Raw genomic sequence first — 21,266 nt, forward strand, 5'->3', positions numbered from 1 at the left:
ATGTGATTAGTATCGTGTTCTGCTTTATATTTAAAATCATTGCAGCAGTTTTCCCTTCTATGTAATATTTTTTTTACAATACAATTGGAAATAAATATCAAATTAAGGCAGTTTACTACAGATTTTAGAATTAGATACTTGTTCACAACCGGAAACTGGGAGAGTAGTGTTGTATTAACCGAAGTTCATACATAGGCTTAGCACTTGTAAAGCTTGAGTGATAGTGATACTGCGACCGTCAAGTTCTCGTGTAAATGATTTAATAATTATTAATTTAATTATTATTATAGCTTATTTTTATTATGGATCGATGGTTAAAAACGGGTCGTTTAGAAACGAGACATGATAACTGAGACGATAGTACCGAAAGCCGTAGTGAGGTACCGTTTCACCAGACAAAAAACAAAGGAAATGATGATAGAAAAGGGAAAAAGCGAAAATATGACAGCGTCTATCTACAATTGGGTTTTCATTTCACTGGGGATGAGTCGGAACCTAAACCGCTTTGTGTTATATGTAACGAAGTTCTTGCCAACAGCAGTTTAAAACCATCGCTTTTTCGTAGACATATCGAAACAAAACCTCCGACACACCTCCTCTCGAATATTTCAAAAGAAAATTAGCAGATATCAAAAAGTGTAGCGTTTCTTCTTTCTTGGCTTCAAACGAAGATAGTAAAATGGCCCTCGAAGCATCATTTCGAGTAAGTTATAGAATTGCAAGATCTGGACAAGCGCATACAATAGCAGAAAATTTAATTGGACCATGTGCGAAAGATATCGCCAAATGTATGCTCGGGGAACAGGCAGCAAAGAAAATTGAGCTAGTTCCCTTATCAAACAACACGGTGTCGCGTAGAATTAATGACTTGGCTAATTATGTGGAGAACGAACTTGTAAAAAGAATAAAATTGAATTATTTTGCAATTCAACTTGACGAATCGACGGACGTAACAAATGCCGCAGTCTCGCTTGTCTACGTTAGATATCTTTTTACGAATATTGTTCGAGAAGATGTACTATTTGCAAAACCTTTGAAAACCTACACAACTGGAGAAGCGATTTTCGATATGATCGATGGGTATTTTGAAAAGAATGGAATAAGCTGGTCTTATTGTGTGGGTGTGTGTACAGATCATCGAGAAAATTCAATGGACTCATTGTTGTATTCATAGACAAGCTTTAGTATGTAAGCGTATTCCCGCAGAGTTATCTACTACTTTAAGTGATGCTGTGAAAATTGTGAACTTTATAAAATCGCGTGCTACAAATTGCCGTCTATTCCGTACGCTTTGTGAGGATTTTGGAAGTTTCCACGTTTCTTTACTACTTCACACAGAAGTTAGATGGCTTTCCCGTGGTAAAGTTTTGACGCGTTTGTTTGAATTGAAGTCTGAAGTTCAAGCATTTTTCATTGATTATCCGTTTCATTTGTCTTCTCGTATATCCGATGTTCCTTGGCTGTAAAAGCTTGCTTATTTAGCTGACATTTTTTGTAAACTGAATGAATTAAATATGTCTTTACAAGGCGAGGGTGTCACCATTTTCAGTGTACACGATAGAATTGAGGCTATGTTGAAAAAGATCAATTTTTGGATTCGATACCTGCAGATGAATGAGTATGGATGTTTCGATTCTGTCAGCACTTTTTTTTATCAGAAAATTCAATTAAACTTGACGAAAACATTAAAAGGAGTATATGCGAACATCTGAACTATCTTCGATTAACTTTCGATGACTATTTTCCCAACAGATGCAATATATCCATCTCAAACAACTGGATACGTAATCCATTTCAAGGAAATGTATGTTCAGAAACCTCTCTAAATATACTGGAAAAACTCATAGAGTTATCTCGTGACAGTTCTCTAGAAGCAATTTTTAAAGATCGATCTTTAATTGACTTCTGGCTCAGTATACAAAATGAATATCCTGTTCTGTCAAAAAAAGCCATTGAAGTTCTATTACCATTTTGCACAACATATCTATGCGAGAAAGAATTTTCAACATATACTTATCTGAAAGATAAATACAGAAACAGGTTAAATGCAGAACCTGATCTAAGACCGAAATTGCCAGATATTGAGCCTAACTTTGAATTGCTTTGTTCTATCAAACAGCCACAAATATCCCATTAAGAGTTTTTCCAAATGTAAAGCATAAGAACCAGTTTGTTAAATTTATCTCGTTTTCAACTTTTATAGCCATCATTTTAGTCTTATTAATGTTTTATTTAAATGTTTCACGATTAATATAATCAATTATTCCGCAATATGTAAAATATATATTCTATCAAATTTTATTGCTTTTTTTTTACCTGTCATTAACGACTACATAGGGGGTTCGTCGAATTTTTTCGGACCTTTCTTTTGGTTCGCGAGGAAAAAAAGGTTGGGAAACACTGATTTAGATAATAAATTAATCAATCCCTTGTCGAATATAAAGATAAGATTCTGTATGATATTCAAATGCTGTACCTATTCAAAATTCACAAATAACCTGTTTACTACACACAGGATATACCTTACTGCAAGGAAATGCTCTATTATTCTGATAGCTAGAGATTGCATGGTGTATCCTATGTAGTAGATGTTTTGATTTTTCTTAGTTAACTTTCCAGCAAAATCAGGAATTAATGCTATCATCCCTGTACTTTCTTTGTTTCTATGTATCTATTATGGTCATTATTGTAGGAAATGACAGCTAAAGGGAAATGAAGCTTCTTTGCATAAGGCACTACTAATGTTGAGGCTATTTTTCCCTTAACTACTAGTATTACTGCTTTTCTATCCTTTTCTTCTTCTTTATTTTCATTCTTTTTTTCATTACTATAATGTCTCTTGTACCCAGATTTTACAATGGGAAACGATGCCTTTGAGCTATATTTCTGATCTTCTGAATTTCTGTTTTTCTATCTTCAATGAGAAATTAGTATGTTAAGAAAGAATCAAAAGTGTATTTTCTATATATTTTAGTAAGTAGATGTTTATTCTCCATAAAACTGTTATTTTCTTGAGGTGCAAGAAAAGACAATAGACGACTCATATATTTATTCTTTTTAAATATTGTTAAATCAAGAAAGTTGATACTGTTGTACTACTGTTAGCCTACAGCTGAAAACCTATTTTAAACATCATACACATTATGTGACCTGGGATTGAAAAAAAAGAATAGCAAAATGTTTGCTTTTGTACAGAGTAGAGACTTGATGCTGAGAAAAGTAGAAGAAAAGAAACTTGGGGAATTTGAGATTTGGGTATGGTGAAAAACACTCAAAAATTAAATGGATGGATAGTGTGTGCAATGAAGTCGTCAGAAGAATTAACGAGGAAAGAAGCTTGCTAAAAACAATAAGGAAAAGAAAGGCCAATTGGATAGGACGTGTACTGAGAGGTAATGGTTTAATGAAAGCAATTATAGAAGGATCAGTAAAAAGAGAAAAAAGAAAAGGAAGGAGGAGGAAGATGCTGGATCACTTAAAAGATGACAGTGGATACAAGTGAATGAGGACCTTGGTGTAGAACAGAAAAGTGGAGGCAGAAGTGAATATAGCTCAATAACCTGCTGTTTCTTAAGCATAAAACTGATGATGATAACGGCACATGGTGTATGTAGTAAATAGGTTACTAGCAAATTTTGAATAAGTACAGCATTTGATTATCATATAGCATCTTATTTTTAGTTATTATTTTTATTTCTACTTTAAATCACATCCACTTAATTTTATTAAACTAGTAAAGTTGCATCTCTATGTCACTCTCTTATATAACATAGTTCAAATTTTAAAGCATTGCTTTGATAGTTTTATTGTGTTGTATCAAAAGTTATATTAATAAATTCAATTTCAAAGGATTTGGGTTGAAGAAGATTCAAGAAGAATTGAAAATGTATATAGACATCTCAAAACCTGGTATTTGATAATGAAACCAAATAATTACTGGATTTAAATCAGGCTACTTTACTGCTGCTATTAATAACTAAATACTGAGTAATTTGGTACTAGAGGTAGGTGTTAGGTGCCATCTCTTACTAAATATAATAATTATAATTAAATTAATATTTATCAAATAATTTAGACTCTTCTGGAAGAAACGAATTGAACTGGAGTGGGACTTGAACCTACAACCATTACTTACCATGTGCATGTGTTGCCAGTTACACTACCCAAACCTCTGTCTGATTCCCCACTTCCAGGTATTTAATTTGGATATAAACATCCTCAGTTACTTACAGCACCAACTGGGGATGACTTCATCATCCACAGCATGTAATCACCCACTATGCCACTTGGCTGGTCATTGCTTCACCCCAGCATGATGTATTGGGTTGTTCGGAAAGTTCGTAGCGATTTTTAAGAGAAATAAAAGAAATTGTTTTAATACTAAAAATATACTTTTATTCCATTATGTATGCGCCATTGTTTTTAATGACGTGTTGCCATCTATGGGGCAGCTTCATGATACCCTCTTCGTAGAACTTTCCAGTTTTTTCCGCGAAAAACTGATCCACGTGGTTTTTGCAAGCTTCCAAACTATCAAAGTTTTTATCATGAAGGGAATTTTGTAGAGAACGGAACAAATGGTAGTCCGACGGGGCAAGGTCGGGTGAGTAAGGGGGGTGGGGTAAAACATCCCAGCCTAGTTCCAATAATTTTTGGCGTGTTCGTAAAGACGTGTGAGGTCTGGCATTATCTTGGTGAAACACAATGCCTTTTCTATTGGCCAGTTCCGGACGTTTTTCTTTAATTGCCATGTTCAGCTTATCCAATTGGGAACAATACTTATCAGAATCAATTGTTTGATTCTGTGGAAGCAGCTCATAGTACAGGATTCCTTTCCAATCCCACCAGACAGTGAGCATGACCTTCTTTGGATGAAGACCGGCCTTTGGAGTTTTTAATGGTGATTCATTTTTCTTACCCCACGATCGTTTTCGGCTGATGTTGTTATAAATGATCCACTTTTCATCACCTGTCACTAAACGCTTCAGAAAAGGGTCATTTTGATTTCGTTTTTCAAGAGAATCACAAATGGAGATGCGATCCAGTAAGTTTTTTTCCGTTAAGTCGTGAGGTATCCAAATGTCATAACGATTCACGTATCCGAGCTTCTTTAGATGTTGAAATACAGTACTGTTTGATGACTTCACTATGTCTGCAATCTCTCGAGTTGTGTAATGAGGGTTTTCATCCAATAATGCTTTGATTTGGTCCTCTTCAATAACAGGAGGTCTTCCTGAGCGAGGAGCATCTTCAAGGCTGAAATTACCCGTTTTAAATTTTGCAAACCACTTTCGAACAGTTGATTCTGATACAGCACTCCCACCATAAACATCACATATCTTTTTTGCTGTTTGTACAGCATTTTTGCGTTTACGAAAAAAGAAAAGAAACAAGTGTCGATAATGCACGTTGTTCGCATCCATTTTTGCAATGAGCCAAATTAAACGCTATTTGAATAATCTTAACGGTTTTTTTGTAACGGACGCGTCTCAAGGTCATTTATCGTAATATTCATTGGTTTGTACAATCTAATCATTTTCGCGTCAATCGGTGTCTCAACTGTCGGCTATCAAAATCGCTACGAACTTTCTGAACAACCAATACTATTAACATACATAAATATTGCAAAGCCTTGGGTGATTACAGGTTATGAACTCTAAAGTCGTCCCCAGTTTGGTGCTGTAAGTAACCAATAAAATTTTAAATAATTGTAAGTGCCAAATATTAGAAAAATATAACATGGAGCACTGTATGTCTGTTTTACACAAAAACAAATTTATTATGCAGTAGTAGCCAAGGATGGTTATATCTAAATTAAATGTCTGGAAGTGGGGGTGTCAGATGGAGGTCTGGGTAGCATAACTGGCAACGCATCCATACAGCAAGTGGCAGTTGCAGGTTCAAGTCCCACTCCAGTTCAATTCGTTTCTTCCAGAAGAGTCTAAATTATTTGATAAATATTAATTTAATTATAATTATTATATTTAGTAAGAGATGGCACCTAACACCTACCTCTAGTACCAAATTACTCAATATTTAGTTATTAATAGCAGCAGCAAAGTAACCTCTGATACTTTCATTTCACAACTAACAAAACAAGAAACTAAATAAATAAAATTGAATTAATCTGAAAATACTCTCAACATGTCACATCACTGATCTTGGATAAATGTTGGCTTTATTCATTGATATGAAAGTAAAAAATTATTTTAAACCATGTACTAATTTTCTGATATAATTATATGCCATAAATGTGTTACATTTTTACTTTACTCTACCTTTTAAAATTTTTGCACACAGTTTCAATGAATACATTATCTAAATAATACTATTTACTTCAAGAACATTAAATTTGTCATGAACTACATAATACAGTTTTAAATAAATTCTCTTAAGAAACAATCCAACTTGTTGTTTTCTTATATCTGCAACTTTTATACAGAAACAGAAATGAAAAGACGACTTCATATGATAAGTAATGCATTTCAAAATATGTTTCCTCATGCTAATCGTAAAATTCAACATCAGTCTATTTATTTAACAATTTAATATCAATAAAAATTAATAATGTAACATATTCCAATCACAAAATATCAAAATTTATTAGTGACTTGTACTATTGGCAAGGGACAATAAATAGTACAGGAAGAAAAAAATAATGAGAACACGAGTCAATTATAATTATAAATTGGATGAGATTAATGAAAAGTATGTTGTGTTACATTGTTACAACAGAAATAAACACAAACAATTCATGTTAAGAGCAACTGATGATGATGATGACGACGAATTTGTAAGCGGAGAAAAGTAACTTGTATTCACATTTATAACTTTAGCATTAGAACTTACTCCCAACTTCAGCAATCTGTGGTAAAAAAATAATTGATAAAATATTATTTGTTATAAAATAAGGATGTAACTTACGTTATTATCATCTCGTGGTCTTAAATCTTGCAATACTCTACGAGTTCTCGGACTTGCCATTTTTATCTAATTATTATATTCTTCTCTATTACAAAATCTATTTAAATAAAACAAATATATTCAAATTTCTTGAAATTAAAAATAGCATTTAATACAACTACAAAAATTAAGATAAGATCAACTAAAATAAAAACAAATAAATAGTGTTTTCCTTGTAATTAAGTGAAGTTTTGATAGTTTCCTCCTTGCTATTCAAAAGATAATGATAAATATTATAAAAGTTATCAGAAACTATTAATAAGTACAATAAATTATATTCAATGCCAAACTGCAATGGAAAAAACTTTATTGTCTTATTTTCTGATTTATAATATAAATTTGTGAATATTGATATAAATTCCAATAGATGTTATCTAGTTTTTGAATAAATCATAAATTACTAATTAAATATATATGATGATCATACTTGAAGAGTAGACATTTAATACTCTGTAGAAATAACTATTGGACAAATTGCAAGAAAATATCCTGCTCTGAATATGCAGTTCCAATTTTGAGAAAAAAAATCTTACTCTAAATCTTGTGCACTAGAGCATAATTTGGAATTGCTTCTCCTGTATGTGTATATTATATGCATTTTCTAATAAATTTTAGAAGTTAAGAAATAAAGTCAAACAATTTTATTTGAATTACAGATATGGATTGCTGTTTTGTTGACAGAAGAGTTTAATCAAGTAACATACAATCAGTATGTTACTTATTAAACTCTTCTGTCAACAAAATAGTGAGCACCTTGACCATTCACCTGTCGAAGAATTGCGAAGAACATTTTGCAACTTCTTTTACACCCAAAATTTGTTAGAAAACATACGTGATATGTAAGTCGAGGGACTGCACACCAAATTTTGCCTTAGTAGCTGAATTTTGCAGTAAAATTTTTTCTTGAAAATTGATATCATGTAATTAGCACAGTATATATAGCATATTTGGTTGAATTTGTCCAATAGCTCTTTCTACAGCTAGCTCTAAACATCAAATTTTTATGATCACTTTGCACATAATAAAATTTTTTTCATCAACAAAATAAATATTTATACAAATTAATTAAGAAATTATAAATACAGTCAAACCTGTTTTTATGCGGTCTTTTTTTGTGCGATTTTTTATTTGTGCGGTTTTTTTTGTGCAATTTTTTACTTGTGCGATATAGTTGGCGACTAGTCTCATGCGTTTTATCATGTCTCACATTGACTTATTATAGCATAAATGAACTTATTATAGTAATATTATTGCATGAATATGCGAAAAATGAAATAATTCATTTTTTTAAGTCAACAAAACACCACCTGGACAAAAATATGTAAAACAGACGATGAGACGAGACGATGCAGTCAAGTGCTGACATCTGTTGTCAATAAATTCTACATCTGTTTTAATTATGTTAAATAAATCTTCAAAGTGCTTTCACATTCCTGGATCATTAAGATAAGATTCATTTCAAAGCATAAATTGAAGGTAAATGTACTGTATTATTTTTTCTATTTAGATATAAAATTTTAGGTTTTTATTTTATGTTTAGACATAATCCCTGAAAATGAATAAGGGCAAAAACAAAGCAAAGAGGAAGGTAATTTCCTTAGAAACTAAGACTACGATTTTAAAACGAGTTATTTTCTATGTGAGACTTTTTTTATGCGGTCCCTATTCACCACATAAAAAAATATTTTTTTAATTGTGTTGCGAAAACTATTTTTTATAGCCACTCGTGAAGTTTCGTGCGATTTTTTTATGCGGTCCCTATCCACCGCATAAAAACAGGTTTGACTATACTAAAGTTTTTATAATGTTTTACAAAATAACCTTCTTAAGCAACAACATTATATATACATTAATCTTAAAACAAGTAAAATTAAGTGTATAATACTATATCTATAGGTTTAAAGTATATTAAGTTATACACAATAAATTTTTTGTTGTTTAAAAATCTTTTGGATTAATAAAGCTATCACAACACATTAAACAACTTAATGAATTAATGAGATTTTTTCAATATATTAGCATTATTTGCAATGCAGTAGCATTATTTCAATTTCAAATTGAATGCTTCCATTCAAGCAGTAAAGTATTTGTTGGGTCAGTAATGATTAGAATCATTAACGAATAGAAAAATATAAAAAATAGGATCAATTCTTTAAAATTTAGTTAATAAATAATTATTCACAATTTCTAAACATGTACTCTTTGTTAACTATTATTATTTGCATCTTGTATGAAATTTGTCAATATTTACATTTTTGCAGACTACAATTAATTATAATAAATATATATATCCAATTTTCCCATCATTCTTTGTGAAATTTAACTCTTTGATGAATGGGTTTACTAGTGGCTCCTCTCCTCTTAGCATCAGTTAGATTTTACGAAAAGTAACATTTATAAAAGAATCAGTATCTTGTCTTCTAATTCATTTTTTTTTTTAATAAACTAGTACTATTTCCTTAACTGCACAACACGCCGGGATGAATATATAAAAACAGAGCGACTCACATTAACCAATTAACCGGAGTGCATATGATCGATAACATTCAAATATATATTGAATGTTAACTGCCAGCTTGTTTGGAATAAAAAAATAAGCCCGAGGAAGAGCCCAGACGGGGCTTCGAAAACATTTGCAAATATCGATCATATGCACTCCGGTTAATTGGTTAATGTGAGTTGCACCCTTACTATTTCCTTTTACCAATTCTACTGTTAAATAACTCCAACAATTCATAAGGAGATAGTGAATGTGAACTACTGCTAGATGCCATGTTTGCCTTTATGCTAGAAAATTCCATGCTAAATCTTACAAAACATAAAAAAAACCACATGATAAAATATTCTAGACCTGTTAATAGATGTCACTAGCTGTCTGTAAAGTTTCAAGTTTGTCCGTAAATATATGACATATTGTATAGAGCCCATCATTTGTATCATGTATAATTATGGGAGTATTCCTCAAAGGATTCAATTTAACTCTTCTCATGTAAGAATTCTTTTTGTTGCACATATAAACTATAGAAAACAAGCAACTATTTACTGTGACATTGTTACAATGACAGGCTACAATTTTTAATCATATTTTTAATTATTTTAATTTAAAATATATGCTCTCCACCTCAAATTAGTGTCTTGCACCCATACATCATACTTTTCCTTTAGCAGTGAAGACATGCCATTTATCTAACTCCTCTCAGGAAAAAATGCTTGAATTGAAATAATGTGACTCGGTTTGCATCGAAAGTTCATATATAGTTAATCGGGCCTCCTGCCCCTAAGCTTTCTATATCTGGTCTTGACTTTCGTGTATCTAACTCTGTTCTTGAAATTAAGGAAGGACACACAAATGGATGACAATGGGAATTTACAGGTCTACAATTTTTTCAAATTGCAATCCAACAAGCAACATAATAAATCATTAATGTAATGTATTTACTAATATTTTTATCCTATATTTTAATGTTAAATTTGGGTATCTATTACAGTGGTTCTCACTAAGCTTGCTTTATCTGTCAATCAAAGAACTATATCTTTCCTCTGACCAGTTAAAAATATTACATTACTTCATTTTATTTAATATTTCTTGAAAAGTAAACAGATTAAAAACTAGTATGCAGTTGAATGTTGTAAAATGAGAATTATTTTGTTATAATTAATTAAGGTTCATAAAGAAGTTTATAGCAGAAGTCAGCTAATAATGAAGATTAATCATCTAAACTTTTTATGGAAAACATTGCATTACATACTGATTTTTTTTAAAATATTTATGTTCTTTTGTTTGACTTCCTTGTTATAAAACTTTGCAGTCTGAAAATCACTTTCAAAAAATAACCTAAAAACTTTACAAATAACTGAATACAATAGACTGCACTTGTTTTGTAAACAAGCTCTTCAATTCCTAAATTATATATGAAAGTTTTATTGTCAAGCAAAATAGTTAATTGCTGACCAAAACATTTCTATTTATCTAATGAAAAATTTTAATTCTACAATAAAACTAATTTATAATTATAAAAAATTATTCACGAAATAAAGCAGCTTATCTGAAAAATTTTAGAAAAAAACACCATTAATCTCCATAATCGTCAGAATATAAGGCCTAATACATTGAAAATGCTTAATATCATCCAGAAATAATTATATATTTTTCTATTTTAAAAAATTATGTGTAGGATTTAATATTTTATACAAATGATGTGAATCTTTGCCTTAGTGAAAACAGACCCCAAGCTTTTTTAATAAATCAATTTTCTTAAAAAAATAATATTTAAAGTGTAGCTTACAATATAAACTACACTTTACACATTTTAAACTATATATAAAATAAAATACTCAACTTAGCAATTATACACGATTCCTAGAAAATTAATTATAAAAAAGATGACTGTTTAATAGAAATTCTTTATACTGTAAAGATAAATAGAATATACAGATAAAAAAAATTCATTCATTACAGACAACAATTGTGCTTTAGTGTGTTGGGACTATTATATATTCAGTATATACAATTATCCATTATAAACAGCTACAATACAAAAATTTATGAAATCTCACAGCATAAAGCTTTAATTAACAAATATATACAGTAATATTTCTAAGTTTTAAAATAATATACAGTAAAATAAACTCAAAAAACAATTAGTATCTAATAAAGGTACGGATCAAGAAAACAGTAATCCGATCATTTATTTCCACAAAAAACGAAATTTGATTGGGTGGAAACTTATTCAAGATACATAATGAAATCTGCTTATTGTAGTCAGAGATATTGTTAACAGTTGTTTCACATTACCACAACCAGCAAGCCCCAAAAATGTATAACTTGAAATGCAAATATAATACTTTGCTTATTGTAATCAGTATTTGATTATCATCATTTTCTTCAATTATATAGAGAAAATCTTTTCTAATGATTTCACTCTTACCTTGATTTTTAACCTAAGCAGAGAATACAAATAATCTTGTGAAATTTTTTAACAGGAGTAAATTTCGAAAATTAGGAATATTTTTAAACTCGGTGACCAGGTGACAGTTAGTTGTTGAACAAGGAAATAAAATACATTGACCTTGTGGCTATTCAAATTTATTCTGAAAAATTGTTGTTCAAAACGTTGGCCTGTAAAAAAAAAAGGATGTACTATATTTTATTCTGAATGCATTTATAAATTATTTTCCTTGACTAAATATATTTTAAAAAAAAATAATCAGTATGAATAGTTTATTCAATTATCATATCATTTTTTAAAAATTTATTTATAAAACTATTAAGAGTCATATTAATTTTAAGCAATAATTTGATTCATAATTAAATAATCAAGTTTTGTTTTGTTAAAAAATAAATTCTGATTGTTGAAAGCAAAGAGTTCAAGATTAAGCAAAACAAATAGCTGTAAAACCATCAAAAGACTCAAAAGTCATTCCTGAAAAACTAACTATTCATTAATATTTCAGATTCTGATCATTTTCTATCATCAAAACATTTTATAAAGAATGTCAATAGCCATTGTCTCTGTAAGAGAATAGTTCATGGCTCATAGTATGGAGAATAGTACATGGCATCCTATTTAGAAATTAATAATCTTTATAATTTTCTTTTAACTATAAGTAATGTTGTATAAATGGTATAACGTTTTCATTAAATCTTTGTACTATTTATGTTAAATGTATTGTTTAAGCACAATTAAGAGACCATTGTGTGGTTGTTGACGAGACTATGTCTTGTCTCTAAAATCGCACTGTTGTCAATGACTGCACACCATAGGCTATGTCCTACGTAGCAGCGTCCAGCGACTGTAGGCACGAACGTGCTTCCAAGCGGAGTGGACAAACTGGTTCGAGCAAATGTAATGTACGTGTCCAGAGTAACTACATTTAGCATGCAGCGACCACCAGGTGACGCTTCCACAGGCACGTGCAGGAAGCAGCTACCAAGCAAGTTTGATCGCCTCTTCCACTGCTCGTGCTTCCAAAGAAGAAAATAGCCGATTTTGTAGAAGAATAAAAACAAATGACAACTTGTGTATACATGTTGTATATATTTTAATAATTTTTACGTAATTTAATAATTTCTGATTTTTTAAATACAATATTTTAAAAATAAAACATTTTGAAACTTATTCTATGAAGATTCTTTATATTCGTTGTGTATCTAGTTAGAGATAATATTTAACCTTCAAATTTAATGTTTTAATGCTTGTCATATTTTCCTAGCAAACATTCGACGAAATCGTCTCGCTGCTATTTTGTAAACAACATGCATCCATTCCAGACAGAAGTCATTCGGGAGTTGGAAGCACGTACAAAGATTCTTTCCACTCGCAGTCGCTGCCACGTAGGACGTATCCTTAGAGGTATGAAGGAGTACATGTCAGGAGTTTCGATTTGGCACAGAGTATTTGGTACCCAAATCATGACACAAAATAAACCAGACTTGTAGGACCAAGACCAGAGGACCAAGAACCGGGTCAAAATAAAATACAAAATGCTGAGACTGTTTCTACAAGCAGGCGTGAGTGCAAGATTTGCACATGCATTGCTTGCACTCTCCAAGACAGTCTCATCCCAAGAATGGTTCGCAATTTTACTTGTTTGATTTTTTATTGATTTTGTTTTATTTTCCCCCTTGTATGGAAGTACTTGTACATGTATCAATAACAAATAAAATAAATACATTTTAACTATAGGAATTTTATTTTATTTATCTAAAACAAAAATCTGTTTCAAGCAATTAGCATCACTATTGATGTCAAATTAATTTATGTACAGTACCAATAATGTCATTATTGGTACAGTACATAAATTAAACCTAGATATATTAGGTTGGTTGTTGTTTTTACATATAAATAAAATAAGTATATATACAGTAAGATCCTGCTTAACACTGCCTTGATTAACACTGATTCGATTAACACAATTTACTCAAAGCCTAAAAAGAAGTTCAAAATTTAAGTTGATTTAAATTATCGCAGCATTTTATTGATCCATATATAATAAGATTGTTCCCAAACATGAACCAATCAGCAAAAGGTGGCAATTCATGATAGTGATGTACTTTCCTTAAATCTATGTTTGTTTGGTGCAATTTTGGAAAAAATATAACATCGTGGATGCGATAGGAAATACTGACTTCGCTTGACAAGAATTAACTGATAAATGCATAAACAAAGTGTGGAAGAAGTTATGGCTGAAGGTATCCAAGAATTCTCAATGAGAAAAGCCTATCGCTGTATCGTTAGGTTGACCAAATTGTCAACCTAATCAATACAGGACTAGGAGATGTAGACGAGCAGGATATTGAGGAGTGAGGAGTTACTGCAGGTTTCTGGTGAGAGCCTTACCAACGACGACCTTCAAGAACTGGAAGAACAAGGAATTTGTGTAAAACCGGAGACTCTGAAAACAAAGAACCCAAAAAATTTCTCTACAGATTTCCTCAGTAAAAGTTTGGTAATGATAATCGAAATCGTTGATCAAATTGTAGCGAATGATCCAGATTTTGAAAGGAGTGCAAAAGCAAGATGAAGCATTTTGGATGAAATCTGATCCAACATTTACTTAAGGAAAAAAAAAAAAAGCAACAAATGAAACTACACAACTTCATTGCAAAAAACAAGAATTTCAGAAAAGTCAGGACCTTCATCATAAAAAATGATCTTTATATTTCTGTGTGCATATGTTTGTGTGTTATTTAACATATATTATTATGCAAATTAATATAATAACTTAAAATTGAAGTAAAATTTGTTTATTTTTGGTTGCATGTTCCCCTTTCCCTATTCCTATGTTAAAATGACCTCGTTTAACGCTGTTTCGTTTAGCACTTTGTTGTCTAGAAACGCATCCCTACGTTAAGTGGGGTCTTACTGTATATATACATACATACACATATACATATACCATTCTGGGATAAAGTGTAAGTCAGCTGAGTGCCATGGAGAGCTACAGGCCTTAAAATCCCCAACAGTTGATGCCATGAGTAAGCTGTATGGTTATATCTAAATTAATTGATTAACAACTCTAGAATCAAAGATTGGATGGTAGTCTTAGTAGTATAACTGGCAACAAAACTGCACAGCAAACAGTTCTGGGTTCAATCCCTGCTCTAGACCGATTCTTTTATTCCAGAATATTTTAAATTAAACATCAAAATTAGTTTATTTCTAATCATTATGCCACGAGATAATGGCATAATTGTCTATCTCCAGCCAAATTGATTTATATCTAATTATTTAATAGCCTTATAAAAGCCCAGTAATAATTTGGCAGTTCATTTGGAAACAGATTTTAACGACTTGCTATCCTTCTCACTAGTCGTCCATTTTCTACCTTGATCTTTTTTTTTTTTTTTACCAAACCAGCAAGTTGATTTTTTGCACTTCTGTTTGTAAACATCCTTCCTATAGTAGGTTAATCTGTCTTTTTTATATCCTCTGACAGTTGTGGTCCGTGAGCCATTATGAGGATACAACCACAAAGGCAAAAGGTATTTGAAGGTACTGTACATAAAAGGGTTCTTTCTGGAAACTTTGATATTTATAATGTTAATATGTCATTGCTACACACACTTCTTATGCAAACACTAAATGTAAGATTGAGGTTGAGCTATATCAGACATTGCTTCATGATCTAATTAGTTTCCAGAAAATTGTCATTAAGCAAGTCATAGTAAATTGAATTCTGATTTCTTACAAATCCAGTACCATAAATTAAAGTTCTATTTATACATATAAACAAATTCCACATTTTAATTAATGTAACAGGAATTAACTAGTTTATTTCTGGGTTATAATAAAAATGAAAAAAACTAAAGAAACTAATCTAAAGATATATGGTCAAGCTACTATCTTATATTAATATTAAAAAGTAAAAATTAAAATTAAACAATTTAGAAAATTTTGGAAGAAAAAAAATCAACCAAGAGTGGGATTCAAACCCACAAGTTCTACTGCAGATGAATTACCAGTTATACTACTCATATATCTACACGCCCTTCTTGACATCTATATTATCAAGAAAACAAACCAGATAAATAATTAATTTACAAGAATCTTATAATCCATTTATGAGATTCTTGTATTTATAATAAACATTTTTAAGCCAGCTTAAATGTTTGTCTTCAATTTGTCATAGATATTTTCATAGATTATACGATGTTTTAAATCGTGTATAGAATTACAATGTATGGTTATATGGTAATGCTAAATTTCCACATAATCATATAACTTAACTGTATATGTTATATCATACTACATGTTTACTGACAATGTGTCACTAACTCTACAATAATTTTTCAATTAAAAATTGTATATTCTAAAAATAAAACATTTCTAGATTAAAACAAGTAGATATACTCTTTACATCCGACTTCTAGAAATTTCCTTGGACAGACAAACAAAATAACAAAGAATGCCAAACCTTTATTCTTAACAATTCCATTCTCAAAAAATCCAAACAATCTAAATGCATTTCGCCATTACAATCAGGCCTCATCAGTGGATACAATTAACTGCCAGTTGCTGCCAGTTAACATTAATTATATTCATCAGCTTGTTTTTCTGTTATAAACAGTGTTATAAATAGTGAAGATCAAAATATACTTAAAAGACAACTAGAAACTGCTGGAGTCATTTATAGGTTATCATGTACTGTACATGTCCACGTCCAAAATATTATATGGAGAAACTGAAAGAAAATTGGAAATACGGTTAAAAGAACACAAAGCCTCTATTCAGTCGAAAAGACAAGAATCTCAGTGGTATTCACATTGTAATAATTATAATTGTAAAATAGATTAAATAATATTTTAACATTATTTCTAAGTTAAAAACTGTTTAAAAAGAAGAATTGTATAACATTTTTGTATTATAGCATACGCAAATGTAATAAATCTGAATACGGGAATGACTGTAGATGCATACTGGGAAGAGATCACCAGCATAAAACGAACAGCAACTGGCAGTTAATTGTATCCACTGATGAAGTCTGATTGTAATGGCAAAATGCATTTGGATTGTTTGGATTTTTTGAGAATGGAATTGTTAAGAATAAAGGTTTAGTATTCTTTGTTATTTCCTTTGTCTGTCCAAGGAAATTTCTAGAAGTCGGATGTAAAGAGTATATCTACTTGTTTTAATCTAGAAATGTTTTATTTTTAGAATATACAATTTTTAATTACATTATTACCGATCCCATTGGTTTTAATTTTACAAATAATTTTTCAGTTCACTTATATTCAAGAAAATAAATAACTTCTGATGTTAAGACCTAGCTTAAAATTAATGAGTTTTTATTTCTTCTCCCTAATGTATAGGCTTATTAAGAAAAATTTTATTATACTTTTTGCTTAAGCAATTTTTAAATTACTCATAAGTTTTGTTTTGTTATCTTAAATAAAAATATCTAGAGAAACAAACGTTCTTTACTTTTAGAATGACCCTTGTAATTTGGTTGTCTCCCAAGGTTATCCTATGTACAGAACATCAGAACTCTAAGTAAACTTAAAATTCAATGAGCTGTTCTAAGAAAAATATGCACCTGAATACAGATGCAGTAGAAATACATGTACCACCACTAAAAATCATTGTCATTTCAAACTAAGTGAGCAAAAACAATTATTTTTCTTATTATATTGTATATTGCAGTGTTATTTTCTTTTGTTAATTTTAAGCAGGGCCATAGCTTCAGCAGTAATGATCTAAGTGAATCAATACTCAAAAATTATTATTAAATTATATCTTCAATTTGGCATTAACAAAATTTATTTGATAATAATAACCATGTGCATGACATATTCCCACATGTTAAATATATCAATTTTACCAGATTGTGCACACCCAAATTAAAAGAATAACAAAATTGGGTAAGTTAGAATTACATTGCTGCAACAGTGAGAACAAAAATTTATATATAAATAAAGTAATAAATTAAAATGTGGCTGACGTTAATTAGCATTTAATAAATGTAGAATACAGAGCATTCATAAAGGATAAAACCTTTATCGTTGCCTTTTCTTTCCCATCGTTGCACACCATCAATGGGACTTCCTGTTGTATTTTTGATGGACTACTGAACAACAGGAAAGAAAAAGCAACAGTAAAGGTTTTATCCTTTATGAATGCTCTGTATTCTACATTTATTAAAAAAAACAAAAATTTATATTATTTTTATTTTAAACAATGAGGCAAATTACTAGATGATGACAGTTTTATGAAAATTGTGATAAAAGAAATTTTATAGTTCAATAAAGTTGCAAATATACTCCCACAACTGATGTAAATGAACAGGCTAAATTTGGATATAATGATTATAAATTAGAAATGAATTTGGCATTAGGCATATTTCAATTGCAAGGACAAGAGGCACTTGAAATATGCAGAACCATGTCAGATAGGATCAGTATTTTACAAAGAGAAATACACGACAAAGTCTACAGATGGTGTTAAAATCTAATGGAATATTCATTTTTTCTGTATGTATGAGAAATGTTGAGCAAAAAAATTTTTTCCAAAAAAAAAAGTTGGGAAGTCATAGGCATAGGCAGTGTCTCATATTTTACCCATTGAAGTTAAAATATGACACACTGGGAGGTGAAAAATGAGACACCCATTATATCACCATAAGGACTTGCCTATGCCACAGGGAGGTTAATAATGAGGTACTACAGGTTAATTTCAATGACATTCCCCAACTTCCCTGACTGTCACATCCCTTACAGTATGACACATTGACAAAATAAAACAGCATTTGACTTATTATGCACATATGCTTTGCTTCTCCAACATCTGAATTAGTTATTTTTTCTAATTAACAGTTATATATTTTTATAATTGCCCAAAATTGCTTCTTGCAATGCCAAAAACTTTAAGAAAAATATTAATACTGTCTATAGGCATTATTATTTTTTACTTGAAATGTTACTACAAGTACATTCAACAAATTATACATTGTCTTCTTAAGGCATAGAATAATGGAATCTTAATGGAACCTTACAGTTTAAAATACACATTAATGTGTTAATGTGTTTAAAACATACATTAATTTGTCATTTGAAACACATTAATGTATATTTTAAATTGTAAGTTTCATTAAGATTCCATTATTCCATGCTTGAAGACAATGTGTAATTTGTCAAAAGTACTTGTAGTAATATTTCAAATAAAAAATAATAATGCCGATACAGTATAAATATTTTTTTTTATAATTGCTAGATTATGAAGGGGGGGCACTTCAGACCTTCGACCAAGATGGCGCAAATTGCGTTGGAGTATCTTTGGTGTGTTAAAAAGATAAATCTATTGATAACTTGGTGGTTATTGTTGAACTGTTTGCGGATAGTAATTAGATTAAAGTTAATAATGGCAGGAGTAGAACAAAATCCAGGTCCGCTATCTCATTCACCGACAAAGAGAGGACGACCTCCATTGACTCGAAGTACAAGTGCCGTTAAGGTGTCCAAAGATGCACGTGTAGACACAATGCTCCGTTGTCAACCGACTACACTTAAGGAGATGGAAAAGACGAGGAAAATAGCCGAAAGAGAGAGGGAGAAGGACGAAGAAACAAGGTTAGGAAATCTTTCCGAATTGGTGGAGATAGAAGACAGTTCGTCATGCACTACTCTACAGCAACTTTCAAAATTGATACAAGACTCTCACAACTCTATTACTGAACAAATATTGGACCTTAAATCTGAAATAAATTTAATTCACCAGGATATAAGCGAATTTAAAGCCAAGCTTGGTACGTTAGAACATAACTTAAATCTATTGGAAACAAAAGTGCCAGACTTAGATAGAAAAATAGAAGCCCAGCAATACTTGGTAAATACCATTTTAAATATAACTAACCAATGTAATCTAATGTTATTTGGATTACCAATTACAGAAAAAACAAACATGAAAGAAAGTCTTACACAATTTTTCTGAGAGAATATTAAGATAACAGAATTCAAAAAAGAGGAAATTCTGGACATACACATAATAAAAAAAGATCCAACAATTTTAAAAGTTTCTCTGAGCAAGGTTCAGAGAAAAAATCAAATCCTTTCAAATTTTTATAAAAATAAAGAAGTATCCTTAGAAGAGCCATTTAAAAATATACGTATGTCATCCGACCTTACACAAGAATCTAGAAACCGTAGAGCAAAAATCCTCCCATACTATAAAGAAGTCAAGAAAAAAGGTGAACAGATATTACTTAGAAATGACTATATAATATATAAGAATAAGCAAATAACTTATAGTTTTATAAATAATTGTTTAGTTGATACTAAAACTTTTTTAGATTTATCAATCAATATTTAAGCTCTTCTAATAAAAATAACACTAAGATGTTGAGTAATCTAAATAGAGAGCCTGACAAAGTTAAAATAGAGGAATTTAAAGATTCGGATATTAGAATTTTGTCTTGGAACGTTCGAGGACTTAGAAATAAGTTTTCCGCTTGCTATTTTGATAAAATCCTAAAGAAGTATGATATTATAAGATTGGAGGAAACGTGGGTCAACAAACTAAATACAAATGAGGAACATCTTCTCCAGGCCTTTGAATATATACAAGTTCCAGCTCAAAAAAATCTAGGTGTAGTCGACCGAAAGGAGGAATAATGTTAATAATGAAAAAAATCTCTGGGTGAAATGATTTATAGCTTTTCAACAACTTACTTTATATTCTCATTAATTAAATTGGAGTCTCTTAAATTTAATAATCACACAGATAATATCTTGGTAATAATAGTAAGCTATTTTCCACCTTATCAAACGATACAAAATCTTTATCAAGAAATGGAAAAGGTTATAATGGATTGGCTACATTTTACCTCTTGTTGGATAATTATGGGTGATTTTAATGCAAGAATTGACAACTATAATGATTCCTATTATAAGGGTAATAATCAAACAATTTATAACTTAAGAAATAGTCATGACACTGGTAGTAATCCTAAAGGGAATCTATTATTAAATTTCATTAAAAATTATGATTTATACATTCTTAATGGACGTACAAAAGAAGACTATCCCGGTAGGCATACTTTCATGTCATCAAGAGGAGCATCGGTAATTGATTACATAATATGCTCTGAAGCCATACTAGACTATTGTGAAGAATTTAAAGTATTAGACCACGACTTATCTGACCATTTCCCTGTCCACTTGATTATTAGAGATGAATCAAACAAATCAAAATATGAGAAGGCAAGAATTAAAGAGAAAGTGCAGGTTGCGAGAGACAGATTCAAATTAAGAAAGTTTGAAACTGAAATAGGAGGAAGAATTAAGTCAATTGAAAAAATTGAGACTAAGG

At 30.5% G+C, this 21,266-nt stretch overlaps 1 protein-coding gene across 4 annotated transcripts in view; it reads right to left on the bottom strand.

Moving 5' to 3' along the window:
- Positions 1-21,266, bottom strand: part of ArfGAP1 (ADP-ribosylation factor GTPase-activating protein 1) — a 64,769-nt gene that overhangs the window by 29,269 nt on the left and 14,234 nt on the right. For 3 of the 4 annotated variants that reach the window (XM_067279088.1, XM_067279087.1, XM_067279084.1), the window contains exon 2: positions 6,925-7,021. In XM_067279088.1, coding sequence (XP_067135189.1) covers positions 6,925-6,984 — 60 coding nt within the window. In that variant the 5' untranslated portion in view covers positions 6,985-7,021. Of the gene's footprint in view, positions 1-6,924; positions 7,022-11,891; positions 12,083-21,266 lie in introns of those variants that run through there. The other variant, XM_067279085.1, reaches the window with a different exon arrangement.

The sequence above is a fragment of the Centruroides vittatus genome, unplaced genomic scaffold (genome assembly GCF_030686945.1).
Source record: "Centruroides vittatus isolate TY-2023 unplaced genomic scaffold, ASM3068694v2 contig_854, whole genome shotgun sequence".
Lineage (NCBI taxonomy): Eukaryota > Metazoa > Arthropoda > Arachnida > Scorpiones > Buthidae > Centruroides > Centruroides vittatus.